The 20,925-nt window shown below is 50.6% G+C and overlaps 1 protein-coding gene across 1 annotated transcript in view; it reads left to right on the forward strand.

Moving 5' to 3' along the window:
• DIPK1C (divergent protein kinase domain 1C) overlaps positions 1-20,925 on the forward strand; it is a 28,796-nt gene continuing 7,871 nt past the window's right edge. The window contains exons 1-6 of the mRNA XM_038529557.1: positions 1-80; positions 4,356-4,442; positions 5,248-5,280; positions 6,234-6,669; positions 15,502-16,185; positions 20,636-20,800. Coding sequence (XP_038385485.1) covers positions 1-80; positions 4,356-4,442; positions 5,248-5,280; positions 6,234-6,669; positions 15,502-16,185; positions 20,636-20,800 — 1,485 coding nt within the window. The remainder of the gene's footprint in view (positions 81-4,355; positions 4,443-5,247; positions 5,281-6,233; positions 6,670-15,501; positions 16,186-20,635; positions 20,801-20,925) is intronic.

Below are 20,925 nucleotides of genomic sequence, written 5' to 3' on the forward strand. Positions count from 1 at the left end.
ATGGCCATCACCAACGTCACGGCTGTTGGCCAGGATGGGGAGAAACTGGAACCCTTGTGTATCGCTGATGGGAATGTAAAGTGATGCAACCACTTTAAACAACAGCTTGGCAGTTTCTTAAGCTACACATAAATTTGCCATAAGACCCACAAATGCCATGCTTAGGCATTTAAGGAAAATGAAAACATATGTTCCATGTGAGGACACAGACATACATGTTCAAAACAGCATTATTCACAATAGCCAAAAAGTGGAAACAACTCTGATGTCCATCAAATGGTGAATCTCTGTGGAATGGAATACTATCCATGAATACAAAGGAATGAGGTACTGATACCTTCATAACATAGATGAACCTCAGAAAAACTGAATTAAGTGCAAAGAACTAGGTGGGAAAGACACCTATTGAACAATTCTATTTATATGAAACGTTTAGAAAAAACAAATGTGTGGAAGTAGACTCATGGTTACCTGGGGCTGGGGCTGGGAAAAGGCAGTGAAGGTAGACAGGCAAGAGAGATCTTTCTGGGGTGATAGACATGTTCCAAACTGGATGTGGTGATGGTTGCACAATTGTAAATTTACCAGAAGTCATTGAATTATATGCCTAAAACTGAGGAGAGTTTATGCATGCAAATTATGCTTCAATAAATCTGTTAAAGACTAACGATTGCTGACTGGAACCCAGTAATCTGAGACCACATGGGCTGGAGGATGTCTGGTCTAGCAGGCTGCCTGCCCTTAGAACAGAGGGAACTGTTTGCCCTCTTTATATGGGCAAGAGCCATTGTCCCCAGTTTCTGGGGGGATGACAAGAGATTTCCTCTGGTCCCTGGAAGATGACAAACATGAAACAGAAAAAAACGATATAATTCTGTGGCTTGGCCCGCAACCCCTCCATCACCATGGCTCACAGCCCATCCTTTTCAGGGTCACTGTGCATGCTTGGAGTGAAACACCTAGCAGGTGGTCCTGGGATCAGCAGGGGTTTGGTAACAACAGCTGCAGACCATCTTTTGGCAGGGACCCTTGGGGGTCCTGGGTGGCCAGCGGGCATGGGGAAGGGCAGAGAAGCAGCATATCCTCCTGCAGAGAATCCCATGTTGAAGAGTAACTGTTTTCACCAAAGGAGGGCTGAGACCCTGCTCTTTCACCTCTACATCTTTGACACCAAAGTAGTGGCACTTATAGAATGAATGAATGAGCGAATAAATGAATGCATGAACTCCTACCATATTAAGCATTATTACAGAACAATGAGCAAGACTGTGAGATCACAGAAGATGAAGAACTTGCACTTCTAAAGTGGTTCAGGGTAGCCCAGGCCTGTAGTTCTCGGATGTCTAGCATCACAGCAGCTGATGAGACCAGAAGCTTCGGAGGATACCAGAATTCTGAGATTGGCTTCTCTTGCAGTGATTCATCTTAAATAACAATGCCTTTTTTTTTTTTTTTTTTTTTTACTATCTCTTTGTAATGGGCAGTTGTCTTAAATCAAATTAGGAATTTGACATAAAAAATAAAAGCACCTGTCCTTCCTCCATCTGGATATAATATTGTAAACAATTTGGTGTCTCTTTCCATCAGTTTTTGTGTACATGCAAAAATATATGGTTTGGATTTTTAAATGGTGCCCCAGATGGGACATAATGTTTTGAAACCTGCTTCTTCATTCAGTGACATCTTATAAGCGTCTGTACCGGTCAAGACTCTTTCCATCATAAATGACAGAAAACCAGCGCATGCTTGCTAAGCCACAAAGGGGCAACTGAAAAGTCAGGTGCTCAAATCAAGTCCTCAGGAATCCTTCCTGGAGCTGATCATTCTCCTGCAGGTTCTTCCTGGGTGGTCCCTGGTGCCTGCATCCACAGACCCTGACCACCTGGGGGTGGGGGGAGAAGCTCTCTCTTTCCCACCAGTTCCAACAAGAACAGAGTCCCCTTGGCTCTTGGTGGCCCTTTGGGGCTCCACCCTTCTGGTTGGGGAAGGTGCCTGCTGTCCTCAGCAGGCTCACCTGCCACTGTCTGTAGACATCAACCCTGGGGACTGAGAGGGAGAGGGCTGATTCCCTGAAGAAATGTGGAGTGTGTGCTGACAAGGGAGGGGAAAGTGGGAAGTTCTTCTCTGATCCCTCCCCTGTCAACATAGACTTCACGTCCCAGGTTCTGGTGATGGCATATGTTTTCCACTTAGGGGTGAAGGAAGTTTATCTAACCGATCCCTACTATCCACATTGGGGTTTCTTCCCACTTGTTATTGTTATAAAGTGTATTGTAAGGGAAATCCTGATGCATCAGCCTTGCCCAGTGCACTCAAGAATGCCGTACTCTAAGTTGTGGTAAAATGGTTATTGAGCTTTATAAACCATATGATCTGAGGACTCTAGGCAAGATCGTAATTTTTTTTTTTTTTTAACCATCCTAACTTCTATCCCTTCACATTCTGGAACCCTGGCCTCTGGTTGTAAAGGATTCCTAGAGATACCTAAACCCTGATCCCCCACCCAGGCTAGCTCAGATACAGGATCGCCTCTCCTTCCTCTCCAAACACAACTTGCATTTTAAAACTAGGGCTGATCTCACTTCAGATAAGAACAAAGTAAGTACATGGATTCAGGAAAATCCAAATGATGACGCCGTTTGCCTTTCTGAAGTGTGGAACGTATTTGAGGAGAGATTTTTTTTTTTATTTTATTGGAGTCGGAAGTAGGACTATCCATTCTTTTCTTCACACTTACCCTCCCTCACCCCACAACCTGATAACAAGTGAACAGAAACACGCCGTCTTCTGAAGGGTGGCCTCCCCTTTTCTGTGGTTCACCATCGGGCAAACATGGCAGCCACTGTTGGGATGGGAAACAGAGACAGATAGTAGGAAGGCATGAGTTAAAATCTTGTTCCAATGATAAATTTTGCAAATGACTGGTAAGACAACAAAATGTGTGAAACTTTCTTGGCCTGTGGCAGGATATGTCAACAAACAATTGTGATACATATAGAACATTTTACATTCTCACTTCTAGAGAGGACTGTTCCAACATCAAAACAGGAATTGATCTCAAGCCTAGAAGCAGGTGAGTGGCCACTAACAGGTCCTATAAAAGAGGTCATGCCCTTTTCTATGAAATACTCCATAGTGGCATTCACACGATCCACCTGCCAGGTTGCTCAGAGAATCCTATAAGCTAATGTATGTGAATATATCAATTACTATATTAAAAACAGGCATATTTGTTGTTATCCAAGTCCTTTTAGGAAGAAAAATATTTTTACAAGCTCAATGTATATGGAAATGTAGCAGAATCATGCACTAAGAAACCTGTCTGTCTAGTATAATCAAAGTCGGAAAACTATAGAATTTTATCTTTTTCCCCCCTAATAATGGCCTATAAGTGAAAATGCTCATATTTTTTCTTGGTGACAAGTTCAACTGTCAATAGATGAGTTCAGAACCCAAAGGATATGTTCAAACATATTCCTAACCCTGTGATGTGCTGGATTGCTCAATTTAGCCTCAGGAAATCAGAAAGAAACATTTATGTGTTCAAAGAACTTTTTCAAGAAGAATTCCATGGAGATTCTCAAAGTTTTCTGACCGTTTCACTCCTTTCTTCAGCAGATAGATACTCCTTTGTTTCGGGTACCAGATAAGGTGCTGGGATTACAACATAAAATGAGACAGTGCTTAGCCTCAAGTAGCCTCCAATCTAGTGGAAGAAATAAATGAACTAATACAGTCTAGTCTAACTTCTTATTTAAAATGAGCAAACCCTGATCACATGCTGCATTTCCTCCTCTCCGTGGGTGCCTGAGGCCTGGGCACAGGGCATGGGTCCTGGACTCTAGGACAGGGTGGCCTGTCATCTGCTTGCAGACCTTTCTCTCGGGTGGCATGTGGAGCAAAATTTCCGTCTCCTTCAAGTCAGAGGAATACCACTCCATGTGAATGCAGCATGGCCAGAGGGATCGCTGTGCCCAGCCATTTCTAATATTATGGCTCATTTTCATAGTTCAGGTAAGGGAGTAGGTGGAAGTAGTTCTTGGATTTCACAAAATTTTTTTAAGGAGTCAGAGCCTATTCAAATCAATCTGATGTGAAGCAGGCGCCGGGCCAAGCCACTCCCCAGCTCTGCCCATACCCCTATTCCTGACCTGCGGTCCCCCTGCCAACCCCACGAAGGCTGCCAGTCATTCTGAATCATGCAGCACAATTGCAGAGACGTGCTGATGGCACCAACGTGCAGCAGGCAGGGCTTCTGGGAGATGAGACCTAACTTGTTTTTCTTGGTTCATGAAGCCAAAGCTTCACATTCTGTTGTTAACGCAATTATGGATGTATTTGTTTGTTTTTTGCAGCTCTAGGGGAATATCTTTAGCATCAAGTGTACAGCTGGCCTATGAGTCACCTATATGTGAATACCCCAAAAAGCCCCCTTTGGACAGGTAATTCAAAAGCCTCATGCCCCTGCATGAGGCCCCCGGGGGACAAAAGGTTTGGGGGGCTGAGCTCTGGTGGACTTCAGCGCCATCCACCTCTCCATGGCTTTGTGCAGTGTGCAAACTGTACAGCAGGATGGCAGCCTGCATCGTCCTGTGTTCTGAGTATTTTATTTTGGTCTAGCAAGTACTGTAACTTCTGTGTTAAAACAATGCTGAATATTTAAAGGATCTCTTTATTGTGGGGTTATAATTTTGTTCTTCTGTTTTTTTCTTTATAAAACGCCACAAGAAGTGTGATTGACATTCTTAGAACCTTAACAACGGTAAAAGCTACCTTTGCAAATCACAATGTTGTTAACTCTGATTTCAAGTTCTGTTTCCCTCCTGTGATTTTGATCCCAAGGTTGTAAAGCATAAGTGATCACACGTCCTTACCTCATTTTTCCTTCTTTTCCTGCCCCAGAACTCCAGATTCTTGGGAAAAGGAATCGACTTTGCACCATCAGGTCAAGATTTTAGAGCAATAGCCTCTGATGTCTTCCGGGCTCCACAATTATTTTGTTTTGTTTTTTTTTTTCCACAATTATTTTGAAATGATATGGCCAGCTTACCAAAATCCTCCCCGCAGGACTTCTGTTGGGGTGTACCCTGGGAAGCAGGGTGGCAGTGGCAGGAGGGACTCTGGCTCACATCACTGCTATCTAAGTGACCCCCAGATCTGAGTGTCTGTTGCATCAGGGAACACTGGCCCTATACCTTAAGTGCTCACTTGGTGGCCTCTGTTATTTTGATGTTTCACAATTTCTAGAGACTTCTACCAGCAAGCCATGAAGGTTAAACGGTAAGTTGCAGAATGTGCAAGGTTAAGAAGCCAGTTCCCCAGGGACATCACTGAGTGCTTTATCAGGCTGGAGTAGTTCCTATAATTCCTACACCCAGGAATGGAACTTCGTTACAGACCAGGCAGGAGGGTGATCTGCTCTGGGCTGGAAGGGAACCAGCTAAGAATAAGCTTTCACAGCGAATGCATGAGCCACCGGGGGGGGGGGGGGGCAGCTTCCAGAGGCCTTCAGCTGTGACAGGTCACCTCCCAGGACACCACCCACCTCGGACCCTCCTTAGAGGAGAAAGCCTTCCAGGGAACAGAGGAGCAGCCCAGGGTGGGGTGGAGAGGGCTGGCAAGAACCAGAGACAGCTCTGATGGCTGAGGCGCCCGCCTATTTTATATAACGACTGGGATTTTGGAAGCTGCTCCCCCAGATGATGTTACAAATATACATAAATACAGATTTAGCGGCATTTAGTGAACGCTTGCTCCCCCCCGCCCCGCCCCAGCCAGGGTAAGCGGAAACGTTTCAAGAGTGTGGCACCCGCCGTCCCTGGCGTCGTTCGGCATCCTGGGCCGCGGCGGTGGTTAGGAGGCTGCCCGGGAAATGTGTGTGTGTGCGGGGTGTCGCCAAGACGTCCGCATGTCCCAAACCCTGGCTCTAGGCACGCTGCGGGGGGGGGGGGGGTCTCACCCCCTGGAGGGCCCGGAGGAGACCCAAGTTGGTTTCAGAGGAGGGAGGAATCTCAGGGAGGGGGTCAATGGGGGGGGGCGGGACAGACTGCCGCCGGGAGCACCCAGGGATGCGGGGTCTGTGGAGAGCTCGGCTCGGCCGCCCAGAGAGGAAGGGGGGCGGAGGTCTTGTCTGAATTAAAGATGTGTTACTAAGGGAGCCAGGAGTCTGAACGGCCGGGCCGGGGCCGGGGGGCTTTTAAATCTACGCGGGTTCCGCGGATTCTGTTTAAGAGGGGACTGGTCTTCTTGCGGGAGAAAAAGGTGCAAAGCAAAAAGTGGGAAAGGTGGTGGGTGCGGCGGGTGGAGCAGGGCGCGCGGCGCGCGGACACCCCTGCACCCTGCCCCCCCCCGCCGCCGGGCCGCCGGGCTCCCCCTCCCCTGGCGTGGCCTCTCCCCCGCGCCCCCTCCCCCGCCGGGCCGGCCGGGCCGCGGAGCCGCCGGGAGAGCGCGGGGCGCGGGCGGCGGGGCATGGCGCGGAGGCGGCGCGGGCGCTGCGGGCGCTGCGGGCGCTGCGGGCGGCGCGGGCGGTGCGGGCGGGGGGCGCTGCTGGCCTGCGCGGCGTGGACGGCGGGCTGGGTGCTGGCGGCCGCGCTGCTGCTCCGCGCGCACCCGGGCGTCCGCTCCGAGCGCTGCACGGATGAGAAGAGCCGGCGCATCCTGGCCGCGCTGGTAGGTCCCGCCGCACTGCCCGGCGCCGCGCTCCGGGGGCCTGGGGCCGGGACACCCTCCGCGGGCCCCGGGAGCGGGGCAGTCGGGCGCGGTCGTGGCACCGGCGGTGGCGGGGGGGGGGGGGTCCCGACACGGTGCGTGGGATGCCCGGTGCGTGCGACCCGGTCTCTTGCCCGCGAGTCCGTGGGCGCGCGGAGGGGTCTCTCCCCTTTCGCCAAAATTGGTCCTTTGTCCCAAGATAGTGTTCCTGCCCGACCGCTCTCCCGCCGCCCCCGCGCCCGCGCCCGCGCCCGCGCCCGCGCCCGGGAAGTTTGCAGGTCTGCTCGGGGCGTCCCGGCCGCTGCGGCGGGGCTCGGGGCGGGGAGCGCGCCTCGGCCTCTCCGCCCGTCCCCTCGCTCGGCGGCGGTTCGGGATTCCAGCCTGGGCGCGTCTCGCCAAGCCCCGCGCAGACCGGTGGAGGCGCCCCTGCCTCCGCGCGGCCGCTGGGGCCCCAGGCAGAGCGCGCTCGGGGGAGCGGGGCCCGCAGACCCGCGTCCGGCGGTCAGCGGCGACCCCCTGCAGGCGTGGGCCTGAGCGGTCCCGGCGGGCTGGCACTTAGAGACGCAGCCTCCGCGGGCAGCTGCCCCGTGCGCTGGGCCCAGGTGCTCCTCCGTTCACTCCCAACGTTGGCCGCTCCTCGGTCTCTCCCCGTTTGGTCCGGAAGATCATGCACATTAGGAGACTGGGATAAGGTAGGAATCCCCGAAAGGAAAGCCGAAGAGGTGAAGACAGGGGCAACTACTGTCCCGTTGGTTTCTTATTCGAGGATTCGCTTCCTAAAACAGTGACCATCTATCTAAGCATTTGCTGTGAAAAATTATCTATTTTCTAAGAAATCCTCAAAAAACGATGGGACGTTCACAGTCCAATTGCTTACGTATGAGTGGGGTTTTTGAGATTGTAGGTTTTCAAATTTTCATAGCCTAAAAATTAAAAAAAATTAGGTGAGATTGGAAAAATTGAAGAAGTGAGTGAAACATACAAACTAAAAGAAATATTCCCGAATTGAGTCTGACATGTGTCATTATGAACTGATCACAATGCCAGTGGGACCCTCATCAATGATCCCCTCCATCCTATCTCTCAGTCATCTATTATCAATCATCTATGGACGGTGACACTGAAGTTCTATCAAGTTTTCTTTACCTTGCAACAATTCATCAACTTTCTCAGCTACCCATACAAAAATTCTCTTTACGAGGCTTTCTTTCCCCACCTCTGTTTTTGGGGGACTGATTGACTCATTTTAATGAAGAAAAATAGCTTTTTTTTCCCCCAGGATGGAATACCTGTTTACAAAAATAATATAATCTTTTACATTGAAATAAAAATGCTATTTTCATTTATTTATCTTTGGTGAAGTGGGAAAAGGACTAATGGAAATTATATGGCCTAATATAATTTAGGTAATTGCTAATCATAACTTTCCCAGCATTCTAGCTCATAAATTAAATCTGATTCTGGTTAGAGGCTCTACCAATATATCTCTAATGGCAGCCAGCTGGGGTTGTTTTGAATCTGACATGAAGCTGAAGATATGGGCTCTGCTTCCGAAGGCTCCCAATCTTGCCTATTGCCAAAAGAACAATTTGAAATACTGCCTCTGTCTATCTTCCTGGAGATCATCTGGTGTTGTCTCTGTGAACAGATTTTTTGAGGAGCGTCATCTGGACACCCTGTTCAAGGCCGTTATTCCTCACAAGTGCTCAGGGCTTGGCTTTCTCTCCCTCTCTTCCTGCCTCGTCCCCTTTCACCTTCCCCATTCTGGATTTGTGGGTGTTCGCTCTGCCCAGCACCCTGGCTCACTGTGTTCCAGCACTCTGTGAACTAGTGCGGGTTTGACAGCACCTCGGGCTGCACAACCCAGATGCTGCTGGGCCCTGGCTGCCACGCAGAGGCTGGCATTGTAGCCGCCCAGGACTCAAGCTGAATCGACCCTCTGTCTCTAGGCTCCCAAGCACTTTCAATTCATTCTGCCTGGCTTTTGTCCTTAATAAGAAAACTGGCTGTGATTTTCCTGACTGCTCTCCAGACCCTCATTAGCTTTCCCTCTGAATACCAAGCACAGAGGGCGTCACTGCAGCCGAGCCAGAGAAAGCCCTCTCCCTCCCTGGCAGAGCCAGGGGAGCCCTGAACTCCTGCTGGAGTCTTGGGCCTCGAGGTGACTGGTACCACCGGTGGCCCAGGGAGAGCCTGTAGACACAGGTGCAGAGCTTCAGGAGCTGGGAGCCGGGCCTGCTAGCACCACCTCACGCGGCACCCCGGCTGCCCAGGGAGCTCAGCACACTTCGTGGCCCTGGAAGAGGAGAGATTTGGAAGGGCCAACAGGACTTTTTCCAAGGAGTTGAGCCCTGGACCTTCTAGCTTTGGATTTTTTGAGTCAGACTGCTGTGCTCCTTTGTGCTGTGGCTTCTCAGCACATCTCATAATCGAGACATCTGTAAGCCATCTTTGACTTCTCTGTATGGTTTCTAGAGCCCTTCTTTTCTAGTGAGCTGTGTCAGGGCCCATCCCAGGCTGGTGAGGGTTATACTCACCAAGCCTGGCTCCCGGTTCTGCAGGCAGAGCTTGTCACACAGAGGCAGAGAGATAGATGCTGCTGCTGTGCTGTGCTGACTCTGGGCCGGCCCTGGGCTATGTAACTTTTCCTGTGTTTGTTCACTTCATCCCCTCAGTAACCTCTGCGAGGGATGCGCTTACATGATCCTCATGCCACAGATGGCAAAACTGAGCCTCAGAGAGGTAGTGTCATTTATCCTGATTCACACAGTTGGTATGTCGTGCAGCCAGTATGAGACTCCTGACCAGTGTGACAGTAGAGACTCCGTGACAATAGGTGGCTTCCCCAATGATGAAAACCCTGAGTAACAATGAGGTATTTTTAATCCTTCCACCACACATCATTTTCAAGGCATCTCAAAAATATTCTCACAGGCTCTGTTAGTCAGAAGGCTTAACTCCCTTTTGGCTCTTTAGGTCTTGATGTGATTTAATTTAGTTGCCTCCAGTGGAGATTGCTTTCTCATAGGATAGGCTTATCTTTCTTTGCTGTGGTAGAAACCCGTGGCCCCAGGGGGACTACAGCATCCAGAAAGATTTTGTAGCAGGGAATGACTCTATTTTCCTGAGTGCTCTGGTCATGTTTGTAATGCGTATCTTCTAAGCCATCCAGGGGCCAAGAGGGGTTGCACAGTAGACTGGCTAAATGCTCGGAGATTCTGCAGTGCACAGCTAACTGCTCAGGAAAGGAGTTCTATCCTGTGCTATGTTGCTCACTACGTAGAGACTTCATGCTCCTTAAAAACAGAAACAAATACACAAAAGGAAACCCAGCCCTTAGGCATGACCTTTGAGACCCTGTCAACAGTTTCCCAGACTCAGTGGACAGGTTTTGTTTTTGCCTGAGAACCGTGATACAAGCTGGAAAGATTCTAGGAACAGCCGCTAAGACATTCCTCAGAATTGAGAATTCTAGGAGTGTGCGTTTGTGTGCATGCAGACAGTCTGGAAACACAAATCCACCCTGAGTTTAAGTAATTAAAAAAATGCCAGTCCACTTCAAGGAGACTTTATTAACTTTTTTTTCAGTTTATTTTAAAACATGATACCTGTGGATTTTGTATGCCTACACATTCGGGCACAGAAGTGCACGTGTCTTCATGCTAGCAGCTCCTCCTTGTATTCAGAGAAAAGTGATTTTAAACACGGAGTTAAAGTGCATAAACCACTTTTATTGAGTTAAAACATAGCTACTTCAGGAGGATGTGCTGCTCATAAAATAAGTTCACTATTGTCTCTACCATGATGGCAATTTTTAATTAGCTCGTAAACTTGTAATTTGAATTTTAAATTCACTGTTTTGTTAAAAAATTCTAGGTGAATTCTTCTCCCTGTTTAGGAGGCACAGACATGCAAAAAAATCCTGCAGACTCACTCCAACACTGGTAACCAGCATAGCTGCAGTGGGTGAATTTTACGTTCTGTAAGAGAGTAGGAACTGAAATGCCAAAAGCACATCATCCTAAAGGATGGTGACGAGAGCAGCTCTGTAGTCACCACACCGTGTATACCCTGCTCTAGTGTAAACTACCCCCTATGATGAACAAGGTGACGGGGTACCAGAAGTTTGGTCATAAACCTGAGACCTCCCCTATGGTAGCTGGCAGGCCCTCTGGGGTTCTGGGCACCTTCCTCCACTTGGGGCCTTTCTGATGCACGACATTGCACCCCATAAGCCATGCAGGAGGCGCACTTATACCTTAATGTGTTAAGCTTCAGAAAGACACCCCAAATAACATTCCCCTCCAAAAGTGATAGGCTCTATGATCAATTCGATGATGATACCATTGTTCAAAATATCTTGTAACTCCTGTTGGGAATTGCCATCCAAATTTGCAGGGGCAAAACCGTATAGATTTTAATTTGATTTAAACTCAATATCATCAGTGCAGGATAGTTTTGTAGAAAACACTGTGCTGTGGGGAGCCGGTGGGAGAGAGGACAGTGCAAGTGAGTCTGTCGGACTGGGAGCTGGGGGCGGAGGACAGAGACGAAGATCCCCTGGAGAAGGCGGGTTGTCCCCTGGGGAAGGTTGATCTGGCTCTTGCAGGGTAGAAGCATTTTTATCTGGCAGTGACATGGCAGTTTTTCATAGGACAGCTCAGTCTGTCACACACAGTTACTGGTACTAACTTTGCTTTCCAAGCCCCTGAACACACCAGGCTACTTTGCAACTCTGGCTCTTTGCACAGCTTGTTTCCTGCAGTGGAACTGCCCCCCCCCCCGCCCCCCATCTGCTAGGCACACTGCAATTAGGCTTTCAAAATTGGGCTCAGGTGCATCTGTCCAGGAACAGGATTCCCTGCCCACCGCACCCCCTTCTGCCCTCCCCCTTCCCCCACCTCCTCTGCCTTCTAATGGCCAGGGCTGCAGAGGGTAGGAGAGAAGTAGCATCCACTGAGACAACCCGGTCCTCTGTATCTGTGACCTTGGTTGACCTTCACAGGTCTCCTGTGACCCTGTATCAGCATGGTACAGACCTGGACAGAAGCCACCAGCTCCTAGGTCTGCAGAGATGGGAAGCAAACCCGGGGTGCCCAGAGCCAAGTGTGGCTGTGAACCTACCCCTGTACAGGTCATACTCAGCTCTCATTCATGAGTTTGGAAGGCAACCACCTCTGTTCTGTGAGCTCCTGAGCTTGGTACCTATAGTTGGAAAGTGGCTCAGCTCACATAGGCCAGGTTAAGTTGGGAGAGAAACTTTGTTGATTTGAAGGTGGCCAGGTGTGGCCCAAGTAGCAAGGCCTTGTCCATTCCCGGTCCCAGAGGAGTGGAGCTGTCTTATGAGCCCACAGTTGTCTCTCCTGTGGCAATTTCAGCCACAGTTAGGGATGAAAGTAAAGGCCCTGGTCTGTTGTGATCGATGCCTCCATAGTTCCCGCTTACAGTGCGGTCTGCCTCTTCCCTTCTTACCCTGGCTTCTCCCAGGATTCTGAAGTTCTCGGCTCAGGACTCACCTCCTCCCACCAGACCGGTTCTGTCACCTGCTTTTCTTTTCCTGTTCTGTACTTCATACAAAAGCACTTTTTATTAGACTTTAAATGTGACAACACTCCAAAAATGTCTATGGAATTGAATCAAATGATTTGGAATCATGCAAAAAGGAATTTGGGGGCTTTATAAGGACTTTTTTTTTTTTAAAGATTTTATCCATTTATTCATGAGAGACCCAGAGAAAGAGAGAGAGATTGGCACAGAGACACAGGCAGAGGGAGAAGCAGGCTCCATGCAGGGGGCCCGAAGTAGGACCCGATCCCAGGTCTCCAGGATCACGCCCTGGGCTGAAGGCAGGCATTAAACCACTGAGCCACTCAGGGATCCCCGAAATTTTTTTAAAAATGTTTTTTGATCCGTTTTACTGAAGAAATGTGAGACTCTGCGAATACAAGATAGAGTAGGGAAAAAACCACCAACAAGGGAAATGAATGCCTCCCACATTATTTCCATCATTCATATCTTTTTTGCTCCTGCTTATCTAGAACACTTCACCTTTTCATCCCCACCTTCCTCTGAGAATATTCTGAGAGGTCTCCGGGAGCCTGAGTCAGCTGCTATTTCTTACAAGGGGCAAAATGGAAGCAATTCTGAGCAGAGAGTGAGTGACTCAAAGGGTCCTGATCTTTTCAACACTCATTTCTTGACCCCAAAGCTTGGAATTAAAAGGATGACATTTTACCAGCATTGTGTTACGTTAAATTGCAAGATGAACACAGCATCACGTGTGTTTAACGCAGTTTTGTGGGTGTTCATTAACACAGCTTAATCACGGGTGTCTGCCAAAGACAACAAGGCAGCCCAGCAACAAGGTGGTCAGGTCAGATTCATGACCACGCACATCCTTGTGTTTGGTCAGTGTGACACCCCCACCACCCAAGAAAGCCCCCAGAGGAGAGATGGCTCCTGGGAGCCTCCTTCAGCAGAAAGCCCCAGGATCAGGTGAGATGGTGTGGCCTGGGTCTCTCCGGCTCTTGTCCAGCTAAGGCCTGAAATGGTCCCGAAATTCCATATACTTGTTTTAAGAACTAGGAGTATTTCTTTTTAATAAGCATTTTGGGGGCAGCCTGGGTGGCTCAGCGGTTTAGTGCCGCCTTCAGACCAGGACGTGATCCTGGAGACCTCGGGTGGAGTCCCACGTCGGGCTCCCGGCATGGAGCCTGCTTCTCCCTCTGCCTGTGTCTCTGCCTCTCTCTCTCTCTGTCTCTCATGAATAAATAAATATAAAAAATAAGCATTTTAGTAATGCATGCTTGGAACAATTAAACTAGAGTATTTATAAAGGTCCACGGTCCTTTATCTAACGCTTGGGGACCAGGCATGTTTTTTGAAGTCAGGCTTTTTTGGGCATTAGAAAAATAATATTAATCATTTACTTTATATGTTGCATATGAAGCAGAACCAGTAATCAAATGAATCATTCTGCAGTGTAAGGTATGGAAATTCACACCGAGTCGAGTACATTTAGACTACAGATTTGCAACTTTTCAGTTGGGCTTTGGTACCACATGAGTCTCAATGAGTCATGAAAAAGTTGTAGTTTTCAGAGCTTTTAGGAGTTTGGAATTGTTCATATACCCAGGCATTGGAAGTATGTTGTCTGACTTTGAGCTGCTTATGATACAAAGGGGGCCAGCATGAAGGGACCAGAGTGTCTGGAAAGCGTGCAATCATATAGTTGGCCATTGTTGGAGGGCCATGTTGTGATGCCTTGTGCTTGAATAAATGAATGGTTTTCACATACTTTTCTCAGTCCGCCTGTCCAAAAACCGAGCAAGGGAGGCAGACTGGTGATGCAGGGAGGGAGTCAGAGGCTCAGAGCGGTGGGGTAGTTTGCTCAGGATGTCACGGCAGAGCCAGGCCAGGGTTGGAGCTTTGTGACTCTTGGCCACATCCCATGGTCTCTACTGCTCTTCAGCTGCAGCTGGTCACTCAAGGCACTTGTAGCGCACAAGATAGAGTGAAGGAAACAGCGTGGTGGCTTCCCTTTGTCTTATCATCTGGTGAGAACGAAGGGGAGCCCCTGTCTCCTGTGCTGCAGAACTTCTAGGAAGAAAAGACACATCTGTGGGGGAACAGATGGAGGGAAGCTCCTAATAACAATGGGGTTAGGGGTTTAGGTTTCCTGAAATATATTTTTTTAAGATTTTATTTATTTATTCATGAGAGAGGCAGAGAGAGAGGCAGAGACACAGGCAGAGGGAAAAGCAGGCTCCATGCAGGGAGCCTGATGAGGGACTCGATCCCAGGGCCCTGGGATCACGCCCTGAGCCAAAGGCAGATACTCAACCACTGAGCCACCCAGGTGCCCTTAGGTTTCCTGAAAAATTAAAAAAAGAACAGAGCAACAATGCTCCATTTTACTTTATTCTGCTCTAGCTCTGCCCTCCCTCCTGTCCTCGTCCTGGCAGGACCAACAGCCAGGGCCTGGCTCGACTGTCTTCTCAGGGATGTTTATAGGTGGTGGTTGTGTGTGGGGGAGTCACTGGGTCCCCTCGTGTGGCACCCATCCTGAGAGCTGCTGAAGTTTAGGAGAAAGCCCATCTGAGGGCTCCCGGACCCTCCTCCCCGCCACCAGGCACCCAACACGCCCTTCACTTCCAGAAGGGCTCCTGTGTTCCAAAAGCTTTTGTTGGTGACACAACCAGCCACGAGGCCTCTTCTAACTCCTGTGTCCTGTAGAGGATGCTCCTCCGAACCCCTGTAGTCCTTCCAGATCCCCTGGCCTTATAGGCCACACCCCTTGGTGTCACAAACAGCAGGCCGAGGGGCTGCCTGCCCAGAGGGTCGTTGCTGTGGCTGGCCCTGGCACCAGGTGAGGCTCGCTGGGGACCCACCTTCCAAGGTGTGACTTGGCCGTTCAAGTCTCCCCAGGGCGGCCGGGTGGTGGGGCCGGCGTCGAGAACCTGGCCCGGCCAGCCCTGCCTCTGCAGCTGAGGGAAGTGACACCAGCTGGTGAAAGGCCTTTCCGGCATCACGTGGCCAGAATGGGGACGGGGTGGCGGGCCCCACGTCTCACCAGGCCTCCTGATCCTGAAGACCTGGGCCTGCTTGAATAATGTGATAAATATAAAACACTCCTTGAATGATTCCACTTAATTACTCAGCCCATGATGTTCACACGCGTGGGGTTTGTCTCCACAGCTGCCGAGGAGCATCCGCGTGCAGGGACCCACCTCTCGCTGCCCAGTGACCACTCGGCCCCTCCCGCCTTGTGACCCACTGTTCCCTTCCTTCCAGTGCCAGGAGTACCAGGGCGGGGTGCTGGTGGGCGACCTCTGCGAGGACCTGTGCGTGGCGGGGCAGCTGCGGTACCAGCGCTGTCTGTACTACGAGCGGGGCAAGAAGGTGCTGCAGGCCACCTGGCGCGGCCGGCCCATCATCCTCAAGTCCAAGGAGGAGGCTTTCTCCAGCTTCCAGCCGCTCAGCTTGCCCGAGGACGCGGCCGAGGAGGGCGGCCCGGACGCCCTGGAGGCAGAGCTGCACCTGCTGGTGGCCGGCGAGGTCAGGAACGCCCTGGGCCTGGAGCTGTCGGGCGGCAGCCTGGGGCCGCTGTGGCCGGGGCGGCGCGGCGGGGGGCGGCGGGGCCAGCTGGCCAGCCTGTGGGCCCTGCTCCAGCAGGAGGAGTTCGTGCTCTTCAGCCTCCTGCAGGACCTGAGCCGGCACGCCCTGCCCGTGCTGGGCTCCTGCGGCCACTTCTACGCCGTGGAGTACCTGGCCGCGGGCAGCCCCCGCCACCGGGCCCTCTTCCCGCTCGAGGGGGCCGCGGGGGTCCCCCGGGGTGGCCGGGGCCAGGCCAGGGCCGTCAGCGACATGGCGCTCAGCTTCCTGGACATGGTGAGCCACTTCGAGGATGACTTTGCTCACCGCCTGCACCTGTGCGATGTCAAGCCCGAAAACTTTGCCATCAGGAGTGACTTTACGGTGAGTGGCCCTGGGAGGGTGGGGGTGGGCAGAGAATCTAGGAGGGGGTGTCTGCCAATCCTGGGAGACCGCTGCAACCATGTGCCACCTCCTGGCCTGGACACCCCAGACCCGCCAGAGCACCTCCCTGCGGGGGGCGTTGAGAGGATTTGAAGAACCCGCGTACCTTGCAGCACCCAGGGCGGGGAATGATAGTGAAGGCGCCTACGGCACGGGCAGGGGCAGGGACAGGGGCAGGGGCAGGGGCAGGGGACCCTGCAGGGCCAGGTTTGTCCTCCCTAATGGCTGTTCTGGTTTCTCCAAAGCAGCGTAGCAGCTTCTTAGACCTAACTTGAAAGCAAGCTCTTGCCGAGTGGAGCAAACAATCTTCAGGAGACAAGGAGCCACAGAGGATGACAAAGAAAGGTGGCCTTTGGGGGCTTTTGTACAGCAGCCGGTTGGAGGATGCTGTTTTCATAGTGCCCAGGGTCTATGATGGTGTGAGGCTTTTTCTGGTGCTTTCTTCCTGCAGAGGTTCTAGATGGTTTCCCTTCTGTGGGTAAGACTTCTAGAGGGACAGCTAGAGTTCGGGAGCCTTCTCCCAGGGGAGAAACCTGCCTGGGGGAGGTGTCTGCCTCTGTGCTGCTCTGTGGGGTAGGTGAAGTCTGCCTCCCCTCTGGGCCATGCAGGTGCACAAGGAATTGAGTGTGGTGGAGGAGCAGCAGGAGGGACTCCAGTGTTTTATTAGGAGCTAATCCCCTTCCATTTCCCTCGTCATCCCCCCCCTCCCCCGGTCCCCTCCAGCTAGGCTAAACCCAAGTGTCAGGTTAATGCCGTGGCGATCTGGGTGCCCTAACACAGGTGTCCTTACCCTGCGCTGGGGAGCATGTCGGGACCCCTTAAGAAGTAGCTGTGGGTGTGGGGTAGGCCTGGGAAGGTGGCTGTGGGGGAGGGTTCTGTTACTGCCGGCCAGGTACTACCTACTGGTACTACCTACGGCAGCAGGTAGCAGAGGAATGCCTTCTTACAACAGCCTGAAAGCTAGGAAACAAAATTTGCCCCCTGTGTAAACCCCTCTCCAGTCTAGCCTCTGTCACCATGAAGAGCGGGGCAGCAAGTTGCCCAAACTGCTTGGTCCTGACGCCTTGTCCCTGGCTGCTCCAGAGAGATTGATAAGCTGGGGTGGCCCCAAGTGTGGAAGGGAAAGAGCTGAGAGGTTCCAGAAGGTTCTGGGAAGTTCCTAGAGGGTCTGCACGCTGGGTGGTGAGCTCTGGAAGAGTTAAGCTCCATCTGCAACATCCTGAGCTCCACAAGACCCCTAGCCATGCTCCAAGCTGTGAAGGGGAGGGACCCCGCCAGCATATTTTTCCGAGGTGAAGTCCCAGCCAAGCTTCCCTAATTCATGAGCAGAAAGTTTATGTGATGGACACGAAGGACCACTGTTCTCTTTCTCAGAGAAGTCCTGGGAACCCGGGCACCCCAGGGCCCTGGGAAAGGAAGTGTGGTGTGTCCGCTCTGGCAGTTCTAGGACCAGGGCTCATCTGACAGCAAGTGTCATGGAGTGTCAGTGAGTGGAACTCAACAGGCACAGCAACAGTTGAGGGGATTGTGAAGCTGTCTGGGCTGAGTTCCCTTGGAAAGGCTGTAGGAAGGCGGCGGGGCTGACAGGTCTTCCTTGGTGAAAGGGAAACATGGCACGTTGCTGGCTTGTGCACTGCCCTAGAGTTATGCCTTCCAGTGTCTTGTGCGTAATGGATGCGAAATATTTGTCCAGTGAAATAATAGCTGCACTTCTTGCCCTGGCCCCAGACTGCACCCTGTGGACCGTGCTGGGGCACACAGGCCCTTCCTCTGCCTGAGCTCTTCTGGCAGGGGGGTGGCTGTGGGGGAGGAAGGACAGAGATCCCCCTTGGCCAACCCCACCATTGTTGACCTCCTCACAGACGTGGACATTCAAGAAGTTAACTTTACCTATGATTTCACGACTTTAAGTGAAACCCAGAAGTATGAGCATCACCAGAGGACTTGTTAGAAATGCAAATTATCTGCCTCTGTCTGCCCTCCCCTGCCCTCAAGACCTACTGGGTCCGACACTCTGGGGCTGCGACTCAGAGACTTGCAGTCCTTCACTTTCTCTGTAAGTCCCCGTCCCCACTTATAGGTCCTGAGAATTTACCCAGTGGTTGTAAAGGAATACCTGGGAAACATCCTTGCTTCATGCCCCCAAACCATCTCCAGCAGGTGCTCCTTTTAGCCAGACGTGTTTCCTACTTAGGAGGAAACAGTTCTCATCAGCCCCTTCTAGCCGGATGCCAGCATAAAGTCTGATGAAGATGTGAGTTAGGTGATTCCTGCAGGAATCCTGCAGGAAGAATGTGCTGATTCTCCTAACATGATTGAAGAAACCCTGTGCAGGTTTTTTGGTGGGCTTGGTTCCTGTTCTTATTTTAGATGCGTAGAGCTAATGCTTACAATAGCTGTAATCCCTTCTACACTGCACGCTAAAAATTAAAAAATAAATCTGGCTCTCCCTGGGAGATGAGAAGGGAAAGATCAGAAATGGGAGAGAAAAGTCACAGGAGCTGAAAGGACATGTGGGGGCCATGGGAGGTTGCCAGAAAGGATGGAAAGAAGGGAACCTTGGAGCCCTGACAATAAATTATATAGACGATAGATCTGGGACGCCTGGGTGGCTCGGCGGTTGAGCATCTGCCTTTGGCTCAGGTCATGATCCTGGGGTCTTGAGATCAAGTCCCACATCGGGCTCCCCCCAGGGAGCCTGCTTCTCCCCTCTGCCTGTGTCTCTGCCTCTGTCTCTATGTATTTCTCATGAATAAATAAATAAATAAAATCTTTAAAAAAAGACAATAGATTCATGAGCACAGACTTAGTATATTTTTCCTGTATTAGCTAAGGTAAATAGCCAACGTAGCTATTTCTTTTGGCTAAATAGGAGAAATGGATTAAAATTGTAATTTCTGTTTGCTGTGTCTGAATTAGTAACTAAGCAAAGCTCTTAAGTAGAGAAAACTTCCCTGTTCTTCATTTTCATTATTCTCCATATATTTTGAAAGAGATTATTTTCTCTCTTCTGTTCTACTGAATCATTCCCAAGGAAGTTCACTACCGACTGGCATCCCTCCTGAGTGAAAAACAAAAATCCCAAACTGGGGAATGTAGCTTCTAACTCTGCCGAGTTGCAGAGGAAATGGACCCCAGCCAGGGAGCCCTCTTTGAGATGCTACCCAAGGCAGAAGGAAGGGCTCACGTTTAGAGGGTGGCCTGTGAAGGCTTGTGAGACGCCACCGGCTCCAGAAAATTCATCAAGTCTTCAGAAAGCTTTTTTAATACCTTGAAGCTATGAACTGCTTGATTTGGGCAAACTCCAGGTTTTATCAGGTTTGAGATAATCCTTTTTATTATTATTATTTTTTAAAAATTCAGGTGGTGGAGGAAAATCTGCATAATGTAGATGGTATTCTTTTTACTGGTTTTGAAGCCTAGTTGGTTTGAAGCCAAGAAGATAAATCTGAAATTCCAGGGAGTCGATCACGTGCTCACACTGACAGTGGTATTTAGTATTCGATGCTGTTGGATCAGGGTCCACAGGCATCAACTCTCATGCAAGAGGTTTGATGCTGCCTTTTGCAGCCATGTGTCTATCCAACCAGTCAGTAGGAAACCAGCTGACTCGGGTCACAGATACGCTGTTAGTGGACAGCATAGGTCCCGCCACCCACTTTTACCATCACACTTACAGACTCTGGGACATCAGTTCCTTCATTGCTTATATTTATGGGGATAAATTATCTGTGTCTCACAGCTTTTATAATGATGATCCTTGAGGGTCAGAGACCCAAGTGATACAGCAATGGAGGGGGAATTTATTTTTAAGCCATTTCAGAGATTCTATTTTTTTTAAAAGATTCATTTATACGTGTGTGTGTGTGTGTGTGTGTGTGTGTGTGTGTGTGTCTATGTGTCTGTGTGAAAGAGAGAGAAAGAGACAGAGCCAGGGGATGGGCAAGAGAGATAGAATCCTCAAGCAGACTCCACACTGAGTGGGTTGGATCCGGGGTTGGATCCCAGGACCCCGAGATCATGACCCGACCAAGAGTTGGACACTCAACCGACTGAGCCACCCAGGTGCCCCTCAGAGATTCTACTTTTAAAGCTGAAAAAGTATTTAAAGTTGAAAAATGATACTTCCAGCTATAGTTCCAGATCTAGGCTTTCACCAGCAAAAGTCCTTTTTGCAACAAAAGCCTTGCAATATGGTCAATGCCACGTGCTTGTGTAAATAAGGCAAGAGCCCTGCAGCATGGCCTGGGCTCCTCTTTCTGGCAGGTAGGGTTCTGTGATCCCACAACCTGCTGGCACCTGCACTGCAAGTGGGGAACAGAGATGCGCCAGCTCCCACTGCCCTGAGCCTTGGAGTCCTTTTGATGGCCATGTGCTGTTTTGGTTACAGGTGGTGGCCATTGATGTGGACATGGCCTTTTTTGAACCCAAAATGAGGGAAATTCTCGAGCAGAATTGCACAGGAGATGAAGACTGTAATTTCTTTGACTGTTTTTCAAAGTGTGATTTGCGAGTCAACAAGTGTGGAGCAGAAAGAGTGAACAGCAACTTACAGGTAAGCAGCAGCCACCACGTGGGCTGGGGGACACTGTTTTCTGGAGCTGCCACTGCCTTCTGTGCTGTGGCACCCCGTTCATGTGGCCTAGTCACCCCTTCCATGCCACTCAGGCTGGATGTGCT

Source organism: Canis lupus, chromosome 1 (assembly GCF_011100685.1).
Source record: "Canis lupus familiaris isolate Mischka breed German Shepherd chromosome 1, alternate assembly UU_Cfam_GSD_1.0, whole genome shotgun sequence".
NCBI lineage: Eukaryota > Metazoa > Chordata > Mammalia > Carnivora > Canidae > Canis > Canis lupus.